At 44.5% G+C, this 26679-nt stretch overlaps 2 protein-coding genes across 2 annotated transcripts; one reads left to right on the forward strand and one right to left on the reverse strand.

Moving 5' to 3' along the window:
* Positions 1-1014: 1014 nt before the first annotated feature.
* On the reverse strand, positions 1015-3724 carry LOC121460654 (PRAME family member 12-like). Its single transcript, XM_041671107.1, has 3 exons — positions 3438-3724; positions 2426-3016; positions 1015-1582 (listed from the first exon to the last, which is right to left on the reverse strand). Exons 1-3 carry the CDS (start codon positions 3722-3724, stop codon positions 1015-1017), a joined length of 1446 nt encoding a protein of 481 aa, XP_041527041.1.
* An 18177-nt stretch (positions 3725-21901) lies between these two features.
* Positions 21902-24084, forward strand: LOC121460655 (PRAME family member 8-like). Its single transcript, XM_041671108.1, has 3 exons — positions 21902-22188; positions 22662-23246; positions 23517-24084. Exons 1-3 carry the CDS (start codon positions 21902-21904, stop codon positions 24082-24084), a joined length of 1440 nt encoding a protein of 479 aa, XP_041527042.1.
* Positions 24085-26679: the final 2595 nt, after the last annotated feature.

Below are 26679 nucleotides of genomic sequence, written 5' to 3' on the forward strand. Positions count from 1 at the left end.
ACGAATATTTAGTAATGCATAAACATTTTAATAAACACACAAATGAAATATATGTGTGTTACAAAATTTCTTGTTTATCTGATTAGCCCCACAAATAGGGCGATAATTAGGAACTCAGTAAATTGTAAAAGAAAATGTACATCACAATTGAATAGTGCGAATACAGTTCTCGGATGTAGTAAGGGCTTCAGGACAGTAGAGGAACTTTGGAACACATCCTGCACACTTAAAAACCACTGGCCACCTAGCTTTTTGTGCCCTGAAGCACTCAGGCTGGATGTGGTGGTTCACGTCAGTAATCTCAGCAATTAGGAGGTGGAGGCAGAACAAGAGGACTAAGAGGTCAAGGCCAGGAGCTGGAGAGATGGGTCAGCACTGTAGAGCCCTGGCTTCTCTTCCAGCAGACCAAATTTGGCTCCGAGCAACCACGCCAGGTAACTGGTTTAGGGTTCCTCTGCCTCTGGCATTTGCATGTACGTCCTTACCACATAAACATAACTGAAACAATGTAAAGTAAGCTCATAGGAGTTTTGTTTTTTGTTTTTTTTTTTTTTTTTTTTCTTTTGGTTTTTTGAGACAGGGTTTCTCTGTGGCTTTGGAGCCTGTCCTGGAACTAGCTCTTGTAGACCAGGCTGGTCTCGAACTCACAGAGATCTACCAGCCTCTGCCTCCCGAGTGCTGGGATTAAAGGCGTGAGCCACCACCGCCCGGCTTCATAGGAGTTTAAAATCAGCAAGTTAAATACAAATATTTTTTAAGTGACAGAAAAAATAAATTTTCTTCAAATGGGTTAAACTCCTCCCATTTGGTCTGCATTGCTCCCCCTACTGCCACTGGACATGCACACAGTGCCTCCTACGCTGGTATCCAGGATTAAAAACCTCTAGAAATCCCCAAACCTCTGCTATGGAAGGTGTGGGTGTCTGCATTGCTCACTTTAGTTAACTGCTCTACACAAAGACCTTTCTGTAGCCACCCTGAGAATTCAAGGACCAAAAGCAAATTTCCCGCTATTTACTGCAAGCAAGAACAAAGTCTGGTCACCTGGTCATACACACAGCGTTGAGAACAAAAATCACAGAGATATGTAGCAAAGCTTATCCTCTTGGGCTGCCTTATTGCCCTAAGTGTGTCCATGAGCTGAGAACAAAGTTGAGAAAATGCGTCTATGGAGATGTTTTCCCACTCGTCATAGCACTCCTGAGGGGCAGGGTACTGCTCCATGGTCATCTTGCTCATGTTGGCTGTGTGGTGGAAAAGGTCACGCAAGAGATTCATGGAGAAGTCATTACTATAGAAATTGACCTTGGTGAGCTGGGAGCATTGGCTGAGGGCAGGTAGGAGTTCACGGAACTGAGAGTCCTTTATCTTACACCCCTGCAATTCCAGAGTCTCAAGACTGTCTGCTCCCATCTCTAGGAGAACACTGAGAGGCACAATAGACAAATTGCGCAGTAGGGGTCCACTCAAGTCCAGATGTTTTAGTTGATGAAGGCATGGACACAGCGCAAAGTCTTTCAAGTGTGACTGTAAATCAGGACAGTGAGTGACAGAGAAGGTTTCCAAGGGAGTCTTCAGGTTCCTAGGCAGAGACCAATGGTTAGTTCTGACAAATGATGCTGGACAGCATGTGTAGTGATTTTACACAACAGAAGGGACATGTATCCCGATGTCACATTGATGGAAGGAAACGTCTATGGTGCTGCCTGTTGGGTTCTGCTCACTCAAGTCACACCCACAGCTGTCACCAGCACTGTGGGATGGGTCAGGGCACAGCTATGCAGCTCCTTTCCTCACTGACCCTCAGAATCCCATGCAGGTTAACATACCCTAGGGCACATAAGGTAAGGACCAACCCATGAAAGACCTGAGCATTCATTTCAGGTGGTTTCACTGCCCTCTAACTTTTCCCCCACCCCTGGGGAATACACAGTCTCCACCCCTGACACTGACCCCAAATCCCACTGTCAGCCACTTCCCATCAGTGCAGTCCCTACTTGTTCAAAGCATTTCCTTTATGGGATATGAGAGGCACGGTGGTGGCTGCCTACAGTCTGAGCACAGACCACCTGGGGAAAGATGCGGGGATTCTGCTCCTCCACTCTTTTGGTTCCCTTCTTTCTCTGTGCACTTCCCATTAGCTAAGCCAGGATTCCAAGGGGGAAAGTACAACATTCTCCCTGAACCTGACCCTCACAACTGCTTGTGACATACTATGCACACATATCCTACCCCAAATCAGGCCTCTGCTTCATGCGTGGTCTTGAGAGACCTTGATTCAATGACACAGGAACATGACCGTGCTTAGATGTTCCAACGCCTCCTTCACTATTCTGCAAGGCCCGGCAGATACCAGGCCCACTATTCTTTGACATAAAATGTAAAGTTGGTCTGGTAGCAGGAACAGCTCTCTATCCATCCTTACCTGAGCAAGAGTTTCACGTGCTCACTGAAGAAACAAAAGCCACGCAGATAAAGATGCTGGAGACCGCTGAGTCCGGAAAACTGAGAAGCCAACTTTTGTACAAACTTCTTCTCATCTAAGCGTGGTAGACCGCGAATCCCAAATCTGTTCTCATGTCTACACACTAGATAAAGTGTGTGAAGGTTTCTCATCTTTGGGAAGTAGGTAGAAAATTGTGCCAGAGTGCACCAACTCCAATCTATGCTGAGCTCCAACACCTTGATGTGTTTTGGCTTGAAAACACTCAGGACCTTCCTGACATTATCTAGGGACAGCAACACAATCTTTACGTTCTCACAGCAGAGCTGGAGTGAGTCTTTTCTCTGCCGGGCCCACTGTACAAAGTACATTCCTTCTTCCTCCAGTTCAGAACTGAAGTTGAGGTCAACTCTCATCTTCATTTGTGGCCTCAGCTCATGTGTAGGAGGGGGCTTCCCTGCCTGCTTCACACTCACAGTCTCTACTGAGCAGACCCCATCCTCTGTTCCAGTCTGGATGGTTTTGAAGTCACAGGGCACCCTCCAAAAATCGAGGACTCGAAGTTCCCCCCTCCTGTGAGTAGAACAAGTCAAGTGTTATGACAAGAGAAGACCGGACAGACATTCAGCTCCCGTCTGGATTTGGAAGTGTTTGCTTTTTTCCCCAGTACTCAGTGTCCAACAAAGTCCTCATGATCCCAGGCAATGGCTCTTTCTGAGCTGCATCCACAGCTCTGTCTCACTTCCCTCCATTCAGTTTCTCCAGACCCGGTACTACTAGTGCCTGTGGAGACAGGGACAGGCTCTGTCCACTGCACCCACTTCTCTATTCCTCCCCACACCCAACTACACTTCTCCATCAGAACAACAGCAGTCAAGGCTTCTGTGGTTTTCCAAGCTGATGCTAACAAAGGCCTAATCTACCTCCAACCCCATTCTCTCAACCCCTGACATCTTTCCATGTACCCCAGAATCTTTCACTTGACCCTACTTACGTGGGGCAAACCTGCTGAGTCAGCAGGACATCCAGGCCATCCAGCACAGCATGAAAAATCTCTGAGTTGAAGGTGTTCATCATGCCCTTCACACGGAGATAGGGGAAAGGCCAGGCTACCACCATTGCCTTCACCATCCCAGTGCATCTCCTATTGAAGGCCTCCTTGAACAGTGCTGGGAAGAGCATGTTGGGTAGCTTCTCCAGAGCAGAGATGGCCAAGGCCTCTTTTCTCAGCAGAGCCTGCCTTGACAACTCTTCCAATGTGGGTGGGGTCCTGATGCTCATTCTGTTAGAACCTGGGAAACATTCCAAGAAAGACAACCAGGAAATGTTAACTCATTCAAATACGATCAATATCCAGGAAGTGATATTGGAGAACACTTGAACACACACACACTCACACACACACCCTCACACGCACACAAACACAGCAGGGGGGGGCGGTACTGAGGAAACAGAGTCAGGCTGTTTTCTTAAATTCTAGAAGAGGAGGTCACTGTTCAAGGTTATCTGAGATATGTATGGACTTTGTAGCCTTGGCTTTAAGAGTCCATGTTTTTATTATTATCGTCATTGTTTCACACAAGGACTTTCTGTCTATTCCTGGCTTAGCTGGAACTCACTGTGTAGACTATTCTGGCCTAAAACTCAGAGAAATCTGCCTGCCTCTGCCTCCCTAGTACTGGGAATGAAGGTGTGCCGCCACACCCACACCCGACAGCTGGTTTCTCTTTTTCAAACAGGATACTGTCCAGGCAGGGTGGTCCACACCTTTAATCTTAGTATTTGCGAGACGGAGACAGGCAGATTTCTCTGAGTTCAAGGCCTGCTGGTCTACTTAGTGAGTTCTGGGATATCTAGAGCTGTTACCTAGAAAAGCCCTGCCTTGAAAAATCAAAAAGAAACAAAACGTAAAACTAACCAATGAGACAAACTAGCCAGAAAATAAATGAACTGAACAACAGCAATAGAACATTACAAGATGTTTGATTAATAGCCCGCAATGTCAGCAACTGGGAGCTGAGGCTGGGTTTCTATCTACCCTGGCTACTCAGCCACTTCTGGGACAATTTAGGCAGCATGGCAAAACTTGTCTCAAAAATTAAAAATATTACAGATGAAAAAGAAGAAAAATTGTATTTAAGACCAAGGCAAAGCTGTGTATGGAGTCAAAACCAGTCTCCAGTCTCCTCATGTAGACAGAAATTCAAACTCCCTGTGTCATCTGTGTCTCACGTTGAGAGGGGCTGGGCTGCATAGATGTGGTACTCCGATGGAAGGGGCCGACTGACCTGAGGTGGAAACTGGAGACCCTGCTTCTTCTTCCAGAGGGCAGACAGTGGCTCTGGGATCTCAATCCTTGGTGTCTTCTCTGGCTCCTCTGAAGCTTTATAGCACCTTCCCTCTAGCTCCTCCCCTTTGCAGTCGGCCCCACCCTGAAGCTCTAATTTGATTGGATGTTTGAGGCTTCACCCTCTGACCCAAATTTGGGATTTTGGGTGTGTCTGGATGAGATGTTCACACAGGAAAGGGAAGAAACTGGGGATGGTGAAAGGTAAGGACCCCACTCGTGAATTCACAGACACTGAGATCTGCCCTTTTATTTATTTATTTATTTATTTATTTATTTATTTATTTATTTTCCCTTCTTCTGTCATCTCCATATTTCTTTTTTTTTTTCCCCTCTAGGTAGAATTCGGTTTTCAATTGGTCCTTCATGTAGCCCAGGTTGTCCTAGAGCTCACAGTGTAGGGGAAGCTGGGCCTCAACTAATGCATTTCCCCTGTGCCCTTTTCTCCTGAGTGCTGGAATACACGAGTGAGCCTCAAAACCCAGTTTATTTATAAACATTTTCAAGGCTGAGTCAGACAAAGGGAAAGTGTACTTTGGCATCCAGACCAGATTAGGCATCCAAGACTGGAAGCCGCTAAGCAAGAACAGTTGCATCAAGAGTGACAATGAAATATTGACATCAAAAAAAAAAAAAAAGATCTTTATCCGGGCAGTGGTGACCACGCCTTTAATCCCAGCACTGGGGAGGCAGAGTCAGGCGCTCTGTGAGTTCAAGGCCAGCCTGGTCTACAAGAGCTAGTTCCAGGATAGTCTCCAAAACCACAGAGAAACCCTGTCTCAAAAAAACCAAAAAAAGGGGCTGGAGAGATGGCTCAGCGGTTAAGAGCACTGACTGCTCTTCCAGAGGACCCGGGTTCGATTCCCAGCACCCACATGGCAGCTCACAACTGTTTCACATGGCAGCTCACAACTGTCTGAAAATGCAGTTCCATGAGATCTGACACCTTCACACCAACAAACATAATAAAGTTAAGTAAATAAATAAATAAAAAAGTTTAAAAAAAAAAACAAAAAAAGAAAAGAAAAGAAATATGAACATCATGGTGCCAGTGATGCCATCCTTTGCCATGTCGCTTGCTCTTCCCTACGCACTGAGAAAGACCCTATCTCAATCAGAATAAATCGCCTGGGCAGATTGACACATATCTTTAATCCTAGCTAACATGAAGCAGAGGCAGGTGGATCTCTGTGATTTCAAGACCAGCTTCAAGGGCTGGAGAGATGGCTCAGTGGTTAAGAGCATTGCCTGCTCTTCCAAAGGTCCTGAGTTCAATTCCCGGCAACCACATGGTGGCTCACAACCATCTGTATTGAGGTCTGGTGCCCTCTTCTGGCCTGCAGGCATACACACAGACAGAATATTGTATACATAATAAATAAATAAATATTTTTTTTAAAAAAAAAGACCAGCTTCAAGTCATAGAAAGTTTTGTGGCAGTGGATCTTATATTTGAAAACAAAAATCAGGCTGGCGGGGGCTGGAGAGATGGCTCAGTGGTTAAGAGCATTGCCTGCTCTTCCAAAGGTCCTGAGTTCAATTCCCGGCAACCACATGGTGGCTCACAACCATCTGGAATGAGGTCTGGTGCCCTCTTCTGGCCTGCAGGCATACACACAGACAGAATATTGTATACATAATAAATAAATATTTTAAAAAAATCAGGCTGGCTGTGGAAGCATATGACTTTAATTCAGCACATGGGAGGAGGAGGCAGGAGGATCTCTGTGAGTTCGAGACCAGCTTATCCTACACAGGGAGTTCCAGTAGAGCGAGGACTACACAGAGAATCCCTGTCTCAAAAGAAAAAAAAAACCTACATAGATAAACAAATATATAAAGGGCTGCTATAGTCCTGTAATATAATATGTTGGAGACCATAGGTTAAATATCAAAAAATTCCAAAAAGGAAAAAAAGAACGAGCAAAAATGAGAAAACACCTGTAAACTGTTTATTTTTATTATTTTGTTTTATTGGTCCTTGGGTGGAACCCAGGGCTTCACATATGCACAGGACACAATACACCAAGCAATACGTAGCTATCAAAATCTTTTTGTTTCTTTTTTTTTTTACATTTTTATTTTTTATCTTTTTTGGTATTATTTTATTATTATTAAAAATTTCTGCCTCCTCCCCGCCTCCGCCTCCCATTTCCCTCCCCCTTTTCATTTCTTTTAAGACACATATTTGTTGGAAAATTTTCCCTCTGTTGATGCAGAGATACAGCTTTTAAAAAGACTTCTAAAGAAAAAAAATATAGCTTCTTCTGGGGTCAAATTGGTGGACTTGGGTGTTATTAAGTTAATAAATTGCAGGAGTTTGAGGTCAGTCTGTTCTACTGAGTGAATTTCAGGACTGGCTTCATAGCTATTAAACAACTCTTTTTGAAAAACCAAAAGAGAGAAAGAAAAAAAAAAGAAAATTAATACATTCCAGAGTCCTGCAGTGGTGGCTCATGCCCTTAATCCCAGTACTCCGGAGGCATAGGCTAGTAAATGTTTGTGAGTTCAAGGCCATCCTGGTCCACATAGTGAGTTCCAGGACAGGCTCCAAAGCTACAAAGAAACCCTGTCTAGAAAAACAAAAAAAGGAAAAAAAAAAGTTAATGCATTTCAAAAGTTTTATTCCTTAGTTATGATGTTATGTCTGACTGTGTCTGTAATGACAGGATGTTACTAACACAAAGGGGACCAAGGGATGTCTATTTAGTGTACTAAAGACAGCCCAACATAAATCATAACTAGTCTCTGGGCCTGTGACAACCCAACCTCTGCAAAGTTCTCACCTCTTGGGGCTGGAGAGATGGCTCAGTGGTTGCCTGCTCTTCCAAAGGTCCTGAGTTCAATTCCCGGCAACCACATGGTGGCTCACAACCATCTGGAATGAGGTCTGGTGCCCTCTTCTGGCCTGCAGACATACACACAGACAGAATATTGTATACATAACAAGTAAATAAGTAAATATTTTTCTTAAAAAAAAAAAGGTCTCGGGCTGGAGAGATGGCTCAGAGCTCAAGAGCATTGCCTGCTCTTCCAAAGGTCCTGAGTTCAATTCCCAGCAACCACATGGTGGCTCACAACCATCTGTAATGGGGTCTGGTGCCCTCTTCTGGCCTACAGGCATACACACAGACAGAATATTGTATACATAATAAATAAATAAATATTTTAAAAAAATAAAAAAGATTTATTTAAAAAAGAAAAAAAAAGGTCTCACCTCTCCATTCACTAAATTTCTATCCAGTCAGCCTCTGCAGATGAGCATCCTTCTAGAAATTCCACTTCAGACCTTTTACCATGGAGATGAAGGGACGAATTAAAGGGATGCAGAAGGAGGCTCTCAGACCATTTTATCATAGTGGGAGAGGAAACAGGCAAACTGTACATCCCAGCAGGAACCTGATGGGGAAGGAGACAGATGAAAGTCAGAAACCTGATGAGGAAGAGACAGAGAGAAAGTCAGGAACCTGATGAGGAAGGAGACAGAGAAAGTCAGGAACCTGATGAGGAAGAGACAGAGAGAAAGTCAGGAACCTGATGAGGAAGGAGACAGAGAAAAGACCAGACTGTCTTTAGATTCAAAGTCCACAATGGAGGTCTGCAAGCTCCCTAGAAATACACGGCAGGGTCTTTTCTAGTTCCATCCATTTCCTGTACATTTCATGATCTCTAATTCTTTGTCTGCTTAGTATCCCTTAGTGTACACCTGCTACCTTTTCACTATGCACTTGTTGGATGAAGGGCATTTAGGTTGTTTCCCTTGAACATATTCCAGAATTTCAAAGCTGTGGGTGTGCCATTTGTAATCAAGATACAGATAACTTCCTTTGAGGTCTAGGGATTGTTAGTGGAGTTGGTCCCAGGGCGTGTCGTGATACTGTGTTTTTGTGATCAGGTTTTGTGAACTGCACAAAAGCAATTAAGAAAGACACATGTTAACAGAGTATTAGGGTGCCCTTTTACCAACGAGACTAAGAACATCTAAGAACATTGCAGGAAGTTTATGAAGAGACTCAGAAGGAGTTTATATTTTATTTTATATTTTATTATAATTTCACAGGAAAACCACAGAGCAGACAAACTGTAAATCTCCACAGGGACTGGAATTGGGGTGATGGAGACAAAGGTAGGAAGCCATGCATTCTGATCTAGAGACAGCATTGGAGGTCTGCATGCACTATAGACATGGGGTGGTGGAGTCCTCAGAAAACCTCCAGGCAACTAAGAAATGTCAAGAGCATCAGAAATCACCTCTCTAGGAAAGAGCTAATCACAACTAAGTGGAAAGCCCCGAAAGCGTATGTCCAAGCAACGGTATACAGATGAAGCAAGATGTGTCCATTTATACTAATGTCCATACCCATATATGCGTGCTACAAAAGATAATGAAAAAGGAGGCCATAAATTTGAAACAGTAAGAAAGAATATTTGTGAGTGTTTGGAGTGAAGAAAAAGGAGAGTGAATGTTTATCTTGTAATCTCAAAAAATAAACAAAGTACTTAAAAAAAAAGTTCAAAATTGCTTCTTTCCCTGGACAATGCCTTCATCAGAGTATAAATTTCCACACCAAGATGTGGGCCGCCATGCTTGTCCCAGGAACAGAGAGCTATCATCTGTACCTCCACATGGTGTGTACACTGGCTGAATCATTTTGGGCCTCCAGAGCTCCTTAGGAACTGATAGAAGCCAGACACCAATTAGACCATTGACCTCAAGAGTTCCATTTCTGCCAGACATAGATAGACCCATCAATAAATTCTGAGACGGGGCTGGAGAGATGGCTCAGTGGTTAAGAGCACTCCCTGCTCTTCCAAAGGCCCTGAGTTCAATTCCGGGCAACCACATGGTGGCTCACAACCATCTGTAATGAGGTCTGGTGTCTTCTTCTGACCGGCAGACATACAGACAGAATATTGTATACATAATAAATAAATATTTAAAACAAAGAAATTCTGAGACAAGGATTCCATCAGATTGCACAACCTTCCATAAGATGTGACTGGAACCTAAGATTATATATGTTTCCTTCCTTCCCTGTGCCAGGAAAGCACGCCTGGGGCTCATTTTCTTTATCTCATCCACTACAAAAGACTCTTGTAGGTGCAACCTGTCTTGGTGCTCACTCTTTTTTTTTTTTTAATGTTTTCAAGACAGGTTTTAGCCAGGTGGTGGTGGCGCACGCCTTTAATCCCAGCACTCGGGAGGCAGAGGCAGGAGGATCTCTGTGAGTTTGAGACCAGCCTGGTCTACAGAGCTAGTTCCAGGACAGGCTCCAAAGCCACAGAGAAACCCTGTCTCGAAAAACCAAAAAAAAAAAAAAAAAGAAAAGAAAAAAAAAAAACTAAAAGAAGGGCTGTGCCCTCTTCTGGCCTGCAGGCATACACACAGACAGAATATTGTATACATAATAAATAAATATTTAACAAAAAAGAAACTAAAAGAAGCAGTTATGGCCTCTGGAACTCATGCCCTGTGGCTTTGTGGAACTCAACCTTACACCCAGTGACTGGATGCAGCTTTGCAGAGCTTGTCTTTCAGGGAGAGATTATTTGTTATGGAGAGGCGAAATGCAGGAAAATTGCAAAAATAACATACTGCATAACGCCATTGTGGGTTTCCCCCAGCATAACCTTGACATGTTAACTGGTACAGGACAGAATGCTGGCTTAGCAGCACAGATTGCTTATGCCCCTGCTGCTTATGCTTAGTTAGCTGCCGCGGCTGTTAATGCATAAAAAGCTTTACTTAAATAAGGAGCAGGGGTAGAGCAATGGGCCCTACAGTATAACGTGTTCTAGAGAACAGCACCCTACACTGTAAAACACTACCATTAGATCCATTTCTAGAACCTCTAGCATGTGACGTAGTTTCCAAGCCTCAGACTAGGAACCCTGATGAAGCTGCCCTACCAAAGAGCTCCTAAATCTTCCGGGATAGATTCATCATACTGCTCACACAAAATTCACCCTAGCAGAACTCTAACCCGAAGACATGATTGGCCCATTTCTGGAACTTCTAGCATGTGCTGTTGTTTTTCTTACCTCCTGCTAGAGTTTCTGATGAGGATATGTCAGCTGGAGAGCTCCTATGTCAACTCGGATGGGCTTGCCAAGCCGCTCACACAGAGGTCACCCTAGCAGAACAATACCTAGATCTGGAGTCACCCCGTTCTCAAACCTGTATCTTGTGATACATCCACTCTCATTTGTGGTAATTGTTCCCATATCTTTATCTCTATAGATAATAATGATTTTATCTGAAAGTGTGATGATCTGGCTAGTCTTACTCCTCGTGGAATCTGATATAGTTTTTATATATCCTGTCCAAACACTTGGTTATCTGAAATGCCTGAAATGGTTTGTCTCTCTAAGTCAAAGAGAAACACTAGAGCATTGATAGGGTCATTAGCAGCTGTGTTTGAGAACATTCTTCATATGTATATGTCAAACAGATGGCAACACGGAATCACGCACCACAGACTACACAGATGTCGATTATTTATTATTTATTTATTTAGTTGGACTCTAGTGTCCAAACACCGAGGAGGAGTCGCCCCCAGAGATCACCTCACACACCACAGCCAATGCAAAAGCATGAGGATTTTATTAATTCTGTCATGACAGGGTCCCTCAGCATTCGGGAAGCCGAGAGACCTCGAATGGCTGGCACAGGCTACTTTTAAAGGAGAAGGCCACAGAAGCAAGGGGGGTTGTGATTGGCTTATTTAAAAGGGCTATTACCAATAATTGGCTGGAGAGCTGTTGCCAGATCAGATGAGGTAAGAGGTCATTTTGACCCCGTTTCCCAGGGGACCGAATCAAAACATACGTATATGGGTAATTGTTCAGGAACTGAGTACATGCATGTGTAGCTGTTAGGTCCTTGGTTCCCAGGAGAGGAAGGGAAGCACTATGGCACGGAGGCTGAGAGGACTCAGAGTTGTCAGAAATGGCTTCAGAATTGTCTTAAAGTCTTACAATTTATTCTTCTGTGCTGGGTTTATAGCCTGAGACTTGAAGAGGTTATTTTCTGTTTATATAAACTCATGCATAAGAAAAACAGCAGACTAATCCACTGGAAGTGGATTTTAAACCTAGTCCAGCACCAGACTTGAATTCTCTTGGAGGTTTTTTTGCAAGTAAATTCTATGCTTCCTTGCCCTTTGCAGAAAGTGAACCCTTAAGACACCTAACACTGAAAATACCTCAGCTATGACTGCCGAAGAAGTCAAGCCACAAGAGAAGTCCTGCCTGATGAAGAAGAACATGGACCTTTGAAAGCTTCAGCTTTTTGCCTTTTGTCTTTACAAAATATAAGAGAGGGGCTGGAGAGATGGCTCAGTGGTTAAGAGCATTGCCTGCTCTTCCAGAGGTCCTGAGTTCAATTCCCGGCAACCACATGGTGGCTCACAACCATCTGGAATGAGGTCTGGTGCCCTCTTCTGGCCTGCAGACATACACACAGATAGGATGTTGTATACATAATAAATAAAAAAAAAATATAAGAGAAACCAGTAAGAATGACAACATGAGTGAGGGAGACTGATCCTCGGGGCAGAGGTCTTTAATGCTGGCATATACTATTTAAATTTACTCCCATTAAGGTTTTAAATATCTGTCTCAAGATACTGGCAATTTATGATGACATAAATTGATACTAAAGTCAATAAAGGCATTGCCTGATTTTGGTAAACTCTAGTGCAACAGAAATAAGCTTCTCTGTATGTCACAGCCTTCAGCTACAGAGTCTATAACCACCTGTCGAGAGTCAAGTCTCTTGCCAACCCTTAAGATGGCTCCCTTAATTAGGATTTATGCTTCCCTGCTCCCATATCCACCCTTTATCCCAATCATCCCATTCCCCCAAGCTCCCCCCATCCTCCCCTTCTCACTTTTCTCTCCCCATTTCCCCTTACCCCCATCCCAACCCACCCCCAAGTTCCCAATTTTTGCCCGGCAATCTTGTCTACTTCCAATATTCAGGAGGATGACTATATGTTTTTCTTTGGGTTCACCTTCTTTTTTTTTTTTTTTTTTTTTTTAGAAACAGAGCCACCAGGCAGTGGTGGCTCACATTTTTTTTTAATTTATTTATTTATTATGTATACAATATTCTGTCTGTATGCCTGAAGGCCAGAAGAGGGCGCCAGACCTCTTTACAGATGGTTGTGAGCCACCATGTGGTTGCTGGGAATTGAACTCAGGACCTTTGGAAGAGCAGGCAATGCTCTTAACCACTGAGCCATCTCTCCAGCCCCCTGGGTTCACCTTCTTATTTAGCTTCTCTAGGATCACAAATTATAGGCTCAATGTCCTTTATTTATGGCTAGAAACCAATTATGAGTGAGTACATCCCATGTTCATCTTTTTGGGTCTGGGTACCTCACTCAGGATAGTGTTTTCTATTTCCATCCATTTGCATGCAAAATTCAAGATGTCGTTGTTTTTTTACCGCTGAGCAGTACTCTAATATGTATATATTCCACACTTTCTTCATCCATTCTTCTGTTGAAGGGTATCTAGGTTGTTTCCAGGTTTTGGCTATTACAAATAATGCTGCTATGAACATAGTTGAACAAATGCTTTTGTAATATAATTGGGCATCTCTTGGGTATATTCCCAAGAGTGGTATTGCTGGGTCGTGGGGTAGGTTGATCCCAAATTTCCTGAGAGACCGCCACACTGATTTCCAAAGTGGTTGCACAAGTTTGCATTCCCACCAGCAATGGATGAGTGTACCCCTTACTCCGCTCACCAACTGCTATGCGAACAACAGGCTCACATCTCAATGGTGACTAGAAAGGAGACTCAGAGGGAGTATGGTGGAAAGCATCTTTGCACTGTGTCATGAGGCCACAGAACAAGGTGTGTTGTGCTTGGTAGCTACTGGTCAGCAGGCTATGGGGCAGATGATATGATAGTGTACATAAGTGACCCAAAAAACTCCACCAAAGAACTCCTACAGCTGATAAACACCTTTAGTAATGTGGCAGGATACAAGATCAACTCCAAAAAATCAGTTGCCCTCCTATACACAAAAGATAAGGAAGCAGAGAGGGAAATCAGAGAAACATCACCTTTCACGATAGCCACAAATAGCATGAAATATCTTGGGGTAACTCTAACCAAGGACGTGAAAGGTCTACTTGAAAGAACTTTAAGTCTTTGTCTTTTTAAAAAATATTTATTTATTTATTTATTATGTATACAATATTCTGTCTGTGTGTATGCCTGCAGTCCAGAAGAGGGCACCAGACCCCATTACAGATGGTTGTGAGCCACCATGTGGTTGCTGGGAATTGAACTCAGGTCCTTTGGAAGAGCAGGCAATGCTCTTAACCTCTGAGCCATCTCTCCAGCCCAACTTTAAGTTTTTGAAGAAAGAAATTGAAGAGGATACCAGAAAATGGAAGGATCTCCCTTGCTCTTGGATTGGGAGGATCAACATAGTAAAAATGGCAATTCTACCAAAGGCAATTTATAGATTCAATGCAATCCCCATCAAGGTCCCATCAAAATTCTTCACAGATCTTGAGAGAACAATAATCAACTTTATATGGAAAAACAAAAAAAACCAGGATAGCCAAAATAATCTTATACAATAAAGGAACTTCTGGAGGCATTACCATCCCTGACTTCAAACTCTATTACAGAGCTACAGTATTGAAAACAGCTTGGTATTGGCATAAAAACAGAGAAGTCGAGCAATGGAATTGAATAAAAGACCCGGATTTTAACCCTCAATCCTATGAACACCTGATTTTTGATAAAGGAGCTAAAAGTATACAATGGAAGAAAGAAAGCATCTTCAACAAATGGTGCTGGCATAACTGGATGTCAACCTGTAGAAGAATGAAAATAGACCCATATCTATCACCATGCACAAAACTCAAGTCCAAATGGATCAAAGACCTCAATATCAATCTGAACACACTGAACCTGATAGAAGAGAAAGTGGGACGTACTCTACAACACATGGGCACAGGAGACCGCTTCCTACGTATAACCCCAGCAGCACAGACATTAAGGGCAACATTGAATAAATGGGACCTCCTGAAACTGAGAAGCTTCTGCAAAGCAAAGGACACTGTCACCAAGACAAAAAGGCAACCTACTGACTGGGAGAAGACCTTCACCAACCCCGCAACAGACAAAAGTCTGGTCTCCAAAATATATAAAGAATTCAAGAAAGTAGACTTTAAAATGCTAATTAACCCAATTAAAAAATGGGGCACTGAACTGAACAGAAAATTCTCAACAGAAGAAGTTCAAATGGCCAAAAGACACTTAAGGTCATGCTCAATCTCCTTAGCAATCAGGGAAATGCAAATCAAAACAACTTTGAGATACCATCTTAGACCTGTCAGAATGGCTAAAATTTTTAAAAAAAATTTTAAAAAAATTTTTGTTTGGTTTTTGTTTTTCTTTTCTTTTTTGTTTTATTTAATAATGTAATGTATCCCAAAAGTTCTGAAACTGGGTCAGGAACACAAAAGGTACTCAACAGAAGCTAAGTTCTTGCTTTTTTTTTTTTTTTTTTTTTTTTTGAGAGAAGGTTCTCGTTAAGGTTGGCCACTCTGGTCCTGAACTCCTGGGCTCGGCAATCCTCCTATCTGTTTCCTGAATGTTTGGCCATAATTACTAAAGACACTCACCACTGTGCCAAGCAGCTGCTTACCACTTGATGATCTAAACCACATGAACTGAATTTTCACCCCAATATACTATTTCTCTTAGACATGTTCTTTTTTTGTTTGTTTTGTTTTTTGTTTTTTCTCTGCTCCCCTCCCTGTCTCTCACCTCCCTCCTGCAATTTCCCCCAAGGTCCCCCATGCTCCCAATTTACTCAGGAGATCTTGTCTTTTTATACTTTCTACTTCCCATGTAGATTAGATCTATGTAAGTCTCTCTTAGTGTCCTCATTGTGTCTATGTTCTCTGGAATTGTAGTTTGTAGGCTGGCTTGTAAGACTTTAAGACAATTCTGAATCCTCTCAGCCTCCATGCCATAGTGCTTCCCCTCCTCCCCTGGGAACCAAGGACCTAACAGCTACACATGCACGAACTCAGTTCCTAAACAATTACCCATATACGTACGTTTTGATTCAGTCCCCTGGGAAACAGGGTCAAAATGACTTCTTACCTCATCTGATCTGGCAACAGCTCTCCAGCCAATTATTGGTAATAGCCCTTTTGAATAAGCCAATCAGACCCCCCCCCCCTTGCTTCTGTGGCTCCTTTACAGGTAGACTGTACCAGCTATTCAGGGTCTCTTGGCTTCCCGAATGCTAAGGGACCCTGTCATGACAGAATTAATAAAATCCTCATGCTTTTGCATCGGCTGTGGTGTGTGAGGTGGTCTCTGTGGGCGACTCCTCCTCAGTGTTTGGACGCTAGAGTCCAACAGGCTTTCTTTGCTTTATGTTTAAAAAACACCTATGAGTGAGTACATGTGATAATTGTCTTTCTGTGCCTGGGTTACCTCACTCAAAATAATGTTTTCTAGTTCTATCTATTTTCCTGCAAACTTCAAGCTGTCATTATTTTTTTTCTGCTGTGTAGTACTCCATTGTGTAAATGTACCACATTTTCCTTATCCATTCTTCGGTTGAGGGGCATTTAGGTTGTTTCCAGGTTCTGGCTATGACAAACAAAGCTGCTATGAACATAGTTGAGCACATGTCCTTGTGGCACGATTGAGCATCCTTTGGATATACACCCAAAAGTGGTATTGCTAAATCTTGAGGAAGGTTGTTTCCTAATTTTTTGAGAAATCGCCACACTGACATCCAAAGGGGTTGTACCAGCTTGCATTCCCACTAGCAATGCAGGAATGTTCCCTTTTCCCCACAACCTCTCCAGCATAAGTTGTCATCAGTGTTTTTGATCTTGGCCATTCTTAGAGGTGTAAGATGGAATCTCAAAGTTGTTTTGATTTGCATTTGTCTGCTGACTAAGGATGTTGAACAGTTCCTTAAGTGTCTTTCAGCCATTTTAGATTCCTTAGTTTTTGTTTATCAAGAGAAGATTTCTCTGTAGTCCTTGCTTTCCTGGAACTCACTCTATAGACCAGGCTGAACTCAAGATCCATTTAACCCTGCCTCCAGAGAACTGTATTCGACCACCACCCTGCTTAAAATAATTTTCAAGACAGTAAAGGCGTGTGCCACCATTTCCGGGTACTGATCCTGTTATACCCAGATCGTGGAGCTTCCCCAAGAACCAACAAGGAGGTTGAGTCCCGTGTCTAAAAGCAAAAAGCCTGGCCGGGCGGTGGTGGTGCATGCCTTTAGTCCCAGCACGTGGGAGGTAGAGGCAGGCGGATCTCTGTGAGTTCGAGACCAGCTAGTTCCAGGACAGGCTCCAAAACCACAGAGAAACCCTGTCTCCAAAAACCTAAAATAAAATAAAATAAAATAAAATAAAAGCAAAAAGCCTTTATTCATATTTAAGTTCAAACCCGGACTCTCTGTGTTTCCAACGCATTGCATGATCAGAGAAACCCAAGCTCAGTTGGACTGGGATTTTTATTTTTTATTTTATTTTATTTTATTTTATTTTACTTTTTTGGTTTTTGAGACAAGATTGCTCTGTTTAACAGCCCTGGCTCTCCTAGAACTAGTTCTCGTAGATCAGGCTACTCTTGATTTTACAAAGCTCTGTCTGCCTCTGCCTCCCTTCTTGCACTATTTCCCCCAGTGCTGGGATTAAAGGCATTCACCACCCCCACCCAGTGTAGTGGGGTTTTCATAATAGCTTAGGTTGGGATGAGGAATTTCTAAATCTCAGAAAGGCTGGTGTTTGTCTAGGTGTGTCTTGATGGAAGGGGGATCAGTGTGCTGGGCTGAGGGACATTCAGTGATCCTATCTACAATAGTTGGAACTTTAGGAATTATTTTTGAATGGTCGGTTCCTGGGTGGTACCTGGGTGGGCTCAGATAGTCGTCTTTCCTGGAACCAGGTATTGCCTTAGGGTAAACTGAGACTCAAGCCTTCTTTCCTGTTGGTCTCTACAGAGCCTGTCTTGGCAGGAGTATACCAAGCTGCCCTGGGACCTACAATTCAAACTTTTATTTATATATTTTTTTAAACATTCATTCTAGGTGTTTTGCCTGCCCGTGTGAATTTGCACCATGTGTATGCCTGGTGCCCAAAAAGGTCAGAGGGGGGCTTCAGATCTCCAGAGACTGCTCTTGAAGATCATTTCTTTTTTTTTTCTTTCTCTCTTTTTATTTATTTATTTATTTTACATGCCAACTGATAAATTTCTTTTTTTTTAAATTTATTTATTTATTAAGGATTTCTGCCTCCTCCCCGCCACCGCCTCCCATTTCCCTCCCCCTGCCCCGATCAAGTCCCTCTCCCTCATCAGCTCGAAGAGCAATCAGGGTTCCCTAACCTGTGGGAAGTCCAAGGACCACCCACCTCCATCCAGGTTTAGTAAGGTGAGCATCCAAACTGCCTAGGCTCCCCCAAAGCCAGTACGTGCAGTAGAATCAAAAACCCATTGCCATTGTTCTTGAGTTCTCAGTAGTCCTCATTGTCCGCTATGTTCAGCAAGTCCGGTTTTATCCCATGCTTTTTCAGACCCAGGCCAGCTGGCCTTGGTGAATTCCCGATAGAACATCCCCATTGTCTCAGTGTGTGGGTGTACCCCTCGCGGTCCTGAGTTCCTTGCTCATGCTCCCTCTCCTTCTGCTCCTTTGAAGATCATTTCAAGCCACCTTGTGGGTGCTGGGGATGGACGATCAACAGGTGCTCACTGTTGCTGATGCACTATCCAGTCCCCAGGTCCCACTCTCGAGTTCATCTCCTTGAGCAAGTTTGCTGGTCTGATCCTTCCTGAAGCACACTCTGTATCTGGGGAGCATCCTCAAAAGCCACCTCTTCTGTTTCTTTCTGTTCATTGGTTAGAAAGCAGGTCTCATGTGGCTCAGGTGTCAGTGCCTTTACAATATAACTGAAGATAACTGAAGATGACTTTGAACTGGTCCTCCTGCCTCCAGCTCTTGAACTCTGAGGCTCAGGCATGCCCTAGCACGTCTGGTGCAGTTAGTGGTGGGAAGAAGACTCAGTGTACACTGGGCAGCTCTCTAGGAACTGAGTGCATCCCCAACACCCTGACCACCATATTAATGCAAGCAAGCTATCCTCCTGCCTCACCCTTTTGAGTAGCTGCTATTTCAGTTTATTGACACAGAGCATCCAGTTCAGGCCTTGAGCTCCTGAACATATTCCTGACTGACAAGTGTTTTCCCAGGTCCATTGACAAAAACATTTTTGAATTATTTTTATGACTGTTATCAACAATATACTAAATCCCAATCTAAGTCAAACCCAGACTGACTTTGGTCACATGAATCAAATTCAGCAAGGTTTGGTGATTCATTAGAGAAATCCTAGCAAAGATGCTGAGGCAGGAGGATTCCTAGGAGTTAAAGTGCCAAAACAATCTCAGCTTCAGAGCAAGATACAGTCTGTGCAACAAATTCAAAACTGAGTAATAGGGGGCTGGAGAGATGGCTCAGAGGTTAAGAGCACTGACTGCTCTTCCAGAGGTCCTGAGTTCAATTCCCAGCAACCACATGGTGGCTCACAATCATCTATAATGAGATCTGGTGCCCTCTTCTGGCATGCAAGCATACACGGAAGGAATGTTGTATATATAATAAATAAATAAATCTTAAAAAAAAAAAAAAAAAAAAAAAAAAACAAAACTGAGTAATAAATAAGCAAATAAAAGAAGAAATCAACAAACTCAGTGTTGTGTAGTTAATTAACAAGTGGAATATTTGTGTTTAATCCAAGTCTTTTGAAAGGCAGTGGGGGTGTTTTCTCAAGGAGTTCTAATTCAAATCAATAATATGATTGAATGTTTTCTGCAGAATTAAAATGACAGAGATTGAACCATCTAATCAAATAGCAGTGTTGGGTTGGAAGGTGGGACTGAAATAGGGAAGTGGTGTTGGCTCACGCCTTTAATCCCAGCACCTGGGAGGGGAGAGTGCAAGGACAGCCAGGACACGCTTCAGTGCCGCGGAGAAAGAAACCCTATCTCGAAAAACCAAAATTAAAAAACCAACCAAACAAAAGGCTTCAGGAGATCCACCGGACATACTCAGAGACCTGGAGCCTAAAGGAACTGCCTGGCACGGCTGGGATAAAGAGACCAACCTGTCATCAGTGCTCAGAAGTGGTGAGTGGATGTCCCATGTGGACTCCTGTGGTTTGATATTGTTGAACTCTAGCGTCCAAACACCGAGGAGGAGTCGCCCCCAGAGACCACCTCACACACCATAGCCGATGCAAAGGCGTGACGATTTTATTAATTCTGTCATGACAGGGTCCCTCAGCATTCGGGAAGCCAAGAGACCCTGAATAGCTGGTACAGTCTACTTTTAAAGGGGCCACAGAAGCAAGGGGGGGGGTCTGATTGGCTTATTTGAAAGTGCTATTACCAATAATTGGCTGGAGAGCTGTTGCCAGATCAGATGAGGTAAGAGGTCATTTTGACCCCATTTCCCAGGGGACCGAATCAAAACATATGTATTGGGTAATTGTTTAGGAACTGAGTTCGTGCATGTGTAGCTGTTAGGTCATTCGTTCCCAGGGGAGGAGGGGAAGCACTATGGCACAGAGGCTGAGAGGATTCAGAATTGTCAGAAATGGCTTCAGGATTGTCTTAAAGTCTTACAATATCAGGACCTTTAGACCAAAGAAGGGACTGGAAACTTTTATTTCTGTCTCGTCAGATGAACACATTGAAGACAATGGGTTTGGTTCTAGATGAAGTTTTACCTGAATCTCAGATGTTGATCTACAATAGCTTCTGGTTTCATTATGGTTGATGATTGTTTTGAGACAAGGTTTTCCTGTGATGTTCAAGGTGTCTTAAAACTGTCCCTAAACCGGGCGGTGGTGGCGCACGCCTTTAATCCCAGCACTCGGGAGGCAGAGGCAGGCGGATCTCTGTGAGTTCAAGGCCAGCCTGGTCTAGAGAGCTAGTTCCAGGACAGGCTCCAAAGCCACAGAGAAACCCTGTCTCGAAAACCAAAAAAAAAAAAAAAAAAAAAAAACAAAAAAACTGTCCCTATAGCTCTGGCTAGGCTGGAGATGAAGGCCCTCCTGACTCAGGGAGCTGAGGTTACCAGCGCATTCCCTCATACTGTGGCCCATTCAAATGATTGCTTTTATTTGTTTTATTTATTTGGGGGGGGGGGGTTCAAGACAAGGTTTCTCCATAGCTTTGGAGCCTTTCCTGGAACTAGCTCTTGTAGACCAGGACTCACAGAGGTCCGCCTGCCTCTGAGTCCCAAGTGCTGGGATTAAAGGCGTGTGCCACCACTGCTCAAGGCTCAAATGATTGCTTTTGTTTTTGTGGAATAAGAGCACTTGTTGACCTTTGGATCACACATCTTTGATTCCTGGGAAGTTCTGCTTGAGACTCACAGCAGCAGGAACTGCAATTGCACCTTCAATCTTGACTTGGGCTTTAGTTTGTGTCCTTATCAAAGGACTATAAAGCTCTTATTAAAGAACTTTGCTGTTTTAGATGTGGTCTGGCTCTGACACAGGGTGCCCAGAAAACTGGAGGAACCCACTGCCATAATCCTCCTTGGTAGGAATCAAGCTAAACATTGAACATAATACAAGGGTTTTTGATGTTGTTACTGGGAACAAGGGTCACACAAGGTTTTTTGTTTTTTGTTTTTGTTTTTTCGAGACAGGGTTTCTCTGTAGCTTTGGAGCTTGTCCGGGCACTAGCTCTTGTAGACCAGGCTGGCCTTGAACTCACAGAGATCCGCCTGCCTCTTCCTCCCGAGTGCTGGGATTAAAGGTGTGCGCCACCACCACCCGGCTCCACACAAGGTATTTTGAGGTTTGTGCCCATTCAGGGGCTAGAGAGGCTGCCATGCTGGCGGTGAGGAAGTCTGACTTTACATCACCAGGGAGGACAATGGTTGAAATCGATGTTTCTACCATTGCTGGGGGAATAAGTTCTAACCTTGAGTGGTTACTGAGCTGGGTGAGGGAGATTTCTAAACTTTATCCTGAAAGTATGTTTTCCCCGGAATGCTTGCTCAGGAGCCTTCTGCCTGAAAACCCTTCATGATGAGTGTGCAGACCCCACCCACACTCATGCAGCTGGCACGGAAGGCTCTGCTGAGAAATGAGGCCTTGGCCATCTCTGCTCTGGAGAAACTGCCCATGGAGCTCTTCCCAGGCCTCTTCAAGGACGCCTTCCAGGACAGACACGCTAGGATTGTGAAGGCAATGGTGGAAGCCTGGCCTTTCCCCTGCCTCCCTGTAGGGACTTTGATGAAGTCTCCCAACTTGGAAACCTTCCTGGCTCTGCTTGATGGCATAGACACATATCTGGACAGAAGGTTTCACCCCAGGTGAGCAGTAACCAAGTCTGCTAGCCTGGAGCACATGGGGCACACAGAAGAGACTGCAGGGTTAAGAGAATGGCCTTGTAAGTGGGTCAGAGGCTTCTGCTGGGATCATCATGTTGGGATGCAGGGGTCTTGAAAGCTATGGTTTGCTTGTAGTAAAGACAGTTGAGTATGGAATAGAGCTTAGAGGAAATGCAGCCACTGTGGATTGATTGTGTCTCTCCCAGGCATCCTACAAACACTAATAATGAAACTCAGTGGATATAAAGTATCTTAATGGAAGGGAAGTAGTCAGGTCTGCGTACGCAGCTCAGGGAAAATGTCCATAGCACACGTGAGTTCCTACACTGGACACGCGGTGCTGAAGAGACACATACCTGGCCAGGAGTGAAGAGCTGACATTAGGGATGTGTATTGTAAGCTGGCTCAGTGTTGGGCTATCATGTCTGCTGACACTTCGCACGTTCTGCCCACAGGAGGGAGCAACTTCAGGTGCTCGACCTGAGGCAAGTGTGCTATGACTTCTGGAGAATATGGACCGGAACAGAGGGTGGGGAGGGCGCTGCAGAGACTGTGGAAGAGAAGCAAGTAGTGAAGGTTCTTCCCAGGTACGCACTGAGGAGGCGTCTAAAGGTCATAGTTGAACTCTGCCTTTGGCCCAACATGAGGGAAGAACAGGCATGCTTCCTGCAGTGGGCCCAGCAGAGAAAAGACTCCCTCCAGATCCTCTGTACGAAGATGAAGATCAAGGTAATGCCCGCATGCACTATCAAAGCGCTCTTGAATTTCCAGCCGCAGCACATTGAAGAACTGGACCTGTACTTGGTGGATGATATGTCCACCCTGGAATGTTTCGCTCCCTGCCTCGGCCAGATGAGAAGTCTTCACAAACTCTCCCTGACTTTTATCAAAAACACTTTGAGATTTGGCAACAGAGCAACATTCATAGAAGAGGAGTGTGCCAGGACATTGATTTCTCAGTTCTCCAAGTTTAACTGTCTGCAACATCTCTTCTTAATTGGGGTCTATTTTCTGAGAAACCACATGGAACAGTTACTCAGGTAAGCAAGGTGGAGAGCTGGGTCAGCCACCAGAGCTAATCTTTAATTTGAAGAGTGGGTACATGGTTCCCTGCCAGTCACTGGGAACAATAATGGTGAAAGTTGCGGGTGTGACTTGATTTAGTAGACTTCCTATGTAGCATCCGGGCACACTCTTGTTCAGATAGTCTAACTGACCTTGAGACTTGTGCCCTGTCTTCCTTTATATAAACCCTCGTGATACACAGCCTCAAACCTTTTCTCTGACCCAATCCCTTTGTCTGTTCCTAGGTGCCTGACAACCCCCTTGGAGACTCTCACCACCACTGGCTTCCATCTGTCACAGCGCGACTTGGATTACTTCCCCTTGTGTCACAGCCTCTGTCAGCTAAAACATCTGGACATCAGTGGTGTGATATTATTGACCTCATATCTTACGCCTCTCCACGTTCTGTTAGAGAAGGTGGCAGACACTCTGCAGTCCCTGGACTTGCAGTGCTGTTGGATGAGGGACTCTCACCTCTCCGTTCTCATCCCTGCCATCAGCCAGTGCTCACAGCTCACTAAGTTAAACCTGTATGACAATGACTTCTCCATGCCCATCCTGAAGGACCTTTTGCACCACACAGCCAACTTGAGGAAGCTGAGTGTGGAACAGTACCCTGTTCCTCTGCAGTGCTATGATGAGTCAGGTTACATCTCTGTAGAGAGATTTTCCCATATTTGCCATGAGCTCATATATACACTCAGAGCCAGAAGGCAGCCCAAGGATATCTCCTTTGCTACCTATGCCTGCTATAAGTGTACTGCGCGTTGTGTGTATGGCCAGGCACCCAGACTTTGTTTTTGCTGGCCATAAGTAGAGAATGTGGCTTATGATTTGAAGACATGGAAGGCTTGAGACACATCTCTCACCTGGGGTCTCAGGGCTCATGGCTTCAGACACTGCAAACATGGCTAGGAACAGAACAATGTGCAGTGAGGTGGACCCTGCAGGGAGAACAATGGGACAGTGGGGACAGACAGCTAGAGTCCTGTGGAGTCAGCAGACAATTTTGTGTTTCTATGTGGCTTCTGTTGGTGGAACAGTGACTCTGTCCTGCACCTGCAAACCTGGATGCTCTTGCTCTGGGGTCTTTTTCAGTTATTAACGTCACTGCCAGGCTTAGGTGTATCTGGCGAGTGAAACAGAGGTCTGGGTCACATTGGCAGCAATAAAGTAAAAGCTTTTCTGACCCTTATCTTAATCTTGTCCTTGGCCTGTGAGTTAGTCATGTTCCTTTTGTGTGGTTCTTCAGTTATGTGCACCAAAATTCCAACTTGAGGGAGTGGTGCAGATATCTCCTGTGAAGGATGTGTAGGGACCATAGAGGATGAACATCCCGTGTACTCAGACCTCGGCACTGGGATCTACCAGAGATGGCTGAAGGGAAGAAGACAACACTGAGCAGAGGGAACAGGGTTTGTGACATTTATTTTTCTTCCACATTAGAAATTTTCTTCTTATTTGATAGCCTCATGTACTCTAAGCTGGCTTGAATTCTTGATTTTTTTTCTTGCCTCCCTGATAGTACCACCATGAGCCGCCATGTTCAGCTTGCTCACCCCGTGTCTGTAGGGCTGTGTTCCTGTGGTATTTCCTTTATAAAGCAACCCATGGCTGAGCAGTGGTGGTGCACACCTTTAATCCCAATAGTTAGCAGGCAGAGTCAGGTGGCTCTCTTTGTGTTCGAGGCCAGCCTGGTCTACAAAAGCTAGTTCCAGGACAGGCTCCAAAGCTATAGAGAAACACAGTTTCAGAAATACCAAAAGCAAAAAAAACCAAAAAACCAACTACCCATTGATGGAGAGAGATGGCTTGTACTTTTACAGCCTATAGTGTTTTTTTTTAATATTTATTTATTAAGTATACAATATTCTGTCTGCATATATGCCTGCAGGCCAGAAGAGGGCACCAGATCTCATTACAGATGGTTGTGAGCCACCATGTGGTTGCTGGGAATTGAACTCAGGAACTTTGGAAGAGCAGGCAATGCTCTTAACCGCTGAGCCATCTTGCCAGCCCCCTTTTTTATAGTTTTTCGAGACAGGGTTTCTCTGTGGTTTTGGAGCCTGTCCTGGAACTAGCTCTGTAGATCAGGCTGGTCTCTAACTCACAGAGATCCGCCTGCCTCTGCCTCCCAAGTGCTGGGATTAAAGGTGTGCACCACCACCGCCCGGCGCACATAGTGTTTTTTAAACAAATATTCTACAGGATTCTCTTTCTTATTTTATATGCAGTGGTATGAAGATGTCAGATCCCCTGAAAGTGCCATATGAGCTCTGGGAATTGAACCCAGGTCCTCTGGAATAGCAGCTACTTCTCATATTCAGTGAGCCATTTCTCCAGTTCCCAGAACATGCAGCTTCTTTAGCAGGACCCCAGTTTGGATTCTGTGGCTTTCAAATGACTCTGAAAAGGTGGCGTCAGGTGATAGGACTGTTAACCTGGATGGGACCCTACTTTCATATCCACAAAACCACAAAGCACACATATACAGCTAACCTTAAAAAATGGTCTTCAAATAGAAAACCCAGTTTCACAAAGAAATAAGAAAAATGAACTGGCCAATTAAAATGGAGATGCTGTTTGTAGGAGGGTACCTGCCTGACTCATGTGGCTCTGACATCCAGCACCACACAGTGAAGAGGACAGGCTGAGTTTTCAGGTATGTGGGTTGAGCTCAATGGTTGAGCAATAGCCTAGTTTGTCCTGGGGTCCAGGGTTTGAGCTCCTGCACTGTGGATTGTGAGTGAAAGGATATCAGGGTTTGTCAGCATAAAAGCCACTTGTGGCCGGGAGCTGAACCTATTAGCAGAGGTGTGGGTGAGCCCGACTTGAGATTGTGAGCATGGGAGAGCTGTCCCCATCTCCCATCTGCTTGTGGCGGCTCGGGTAGAGGAGAATTTCCCCTCTGCCCAGCAATGCCTGGGGCATGTTAGACCTGGTGCTGTGGTCATCAGTATGGAGAGCCATTCCTGATGACACCAGGTGTGACGCCTAGAACAGTAGGCCCTGTACCCGACCAGGGTGGTACAACTAGGTGGCCAACCTAGTTAGTGTAGGTGTGAGATAGCAAGCCCAAAAACTGACCACAGGAGAGCTGTCCCCATTTCCCATTTGTTTTCTGGTGACATCGGCAAGGGAGAAGTGTCCTCTTCTACCCCCCCCCCAACCCATCAATGCCGGAGGTAGGTGGGAGAGCTGGCCTTGGGGTCAAGAGTGGAAGAGCTATCCCTGATCCCCACGAGGGGCAACATTTGAAATCAGTCCTTCACCTCGCCAGGGCAGCACGACAGAGCCAACCCTGTCATCTGAGGAACTGAGCATAGGAGAGCTGTCTCCATCTTCTGTCTGATGAACCAACCCTACAGTTGCCCATGCCCAAACCCAGGGTTAAGTATAATTTAATCT

Source organism: Microtus oregoni, unplaced genomic scaffold (assembly GCF_018167655.1).
Source record: "Microtus oregoni isolate MIOR12 unplaced genomic scaffold, Mior012 000021F_ref0000039, whole genome shotgun sequence".
NCBI lineage: Eukaryota > Metazoa > Chordata > Mammalia > Rodentia > Cricetidae > Microtus > Microtus oregoni.

Bases quoted from the DNA above. Each gene is read 5' to 3' on its own strand.
- LOC121460654 (XM_041671107.1), bottom strand. From the start codon at position 3,724: ATGAGCATCAGGACCCCACCCACATTGGAAGAGTTGTCAAGGCAGGCT. The intron at 3,017-3,437 runs GTAAGTAGGGTC...TTCTACTCACAG, and splicing joins ACTCAGCAGGTTTGCCCCAC to GAGGGGGGAACTTCGAGTCC. The intron at 1,583-2,425 runs GTAAGGATGGAT...GTCTCTGCCTAG, and splicing joins CACGTGAAACTCTTGCTCAG to GAACCTGAAGACTCCCTTGG.
- LOC121460655 (XM_041671108.1), top strand. From the start codon at position 21,902: ATGAGTGTGCAGACCCCACCCACACTCATGCAGCTGGCACGGAAGGCT. The intron at 22,189-22,661 runs GTGAGCAGTAAC...TTCTGCCCACAG, and splicing joins GACAGAAGGTTTCACCCCAG to GAGGGAGCAACTTCAGGTGC. The intron at 23,247-23,516 runs GTAAGCAAGGTG...GTCTGTTCCTAG, and splicing joins CACATGGAACAGTTACTCAG to GTGCCTGACAACCCCCTTGG.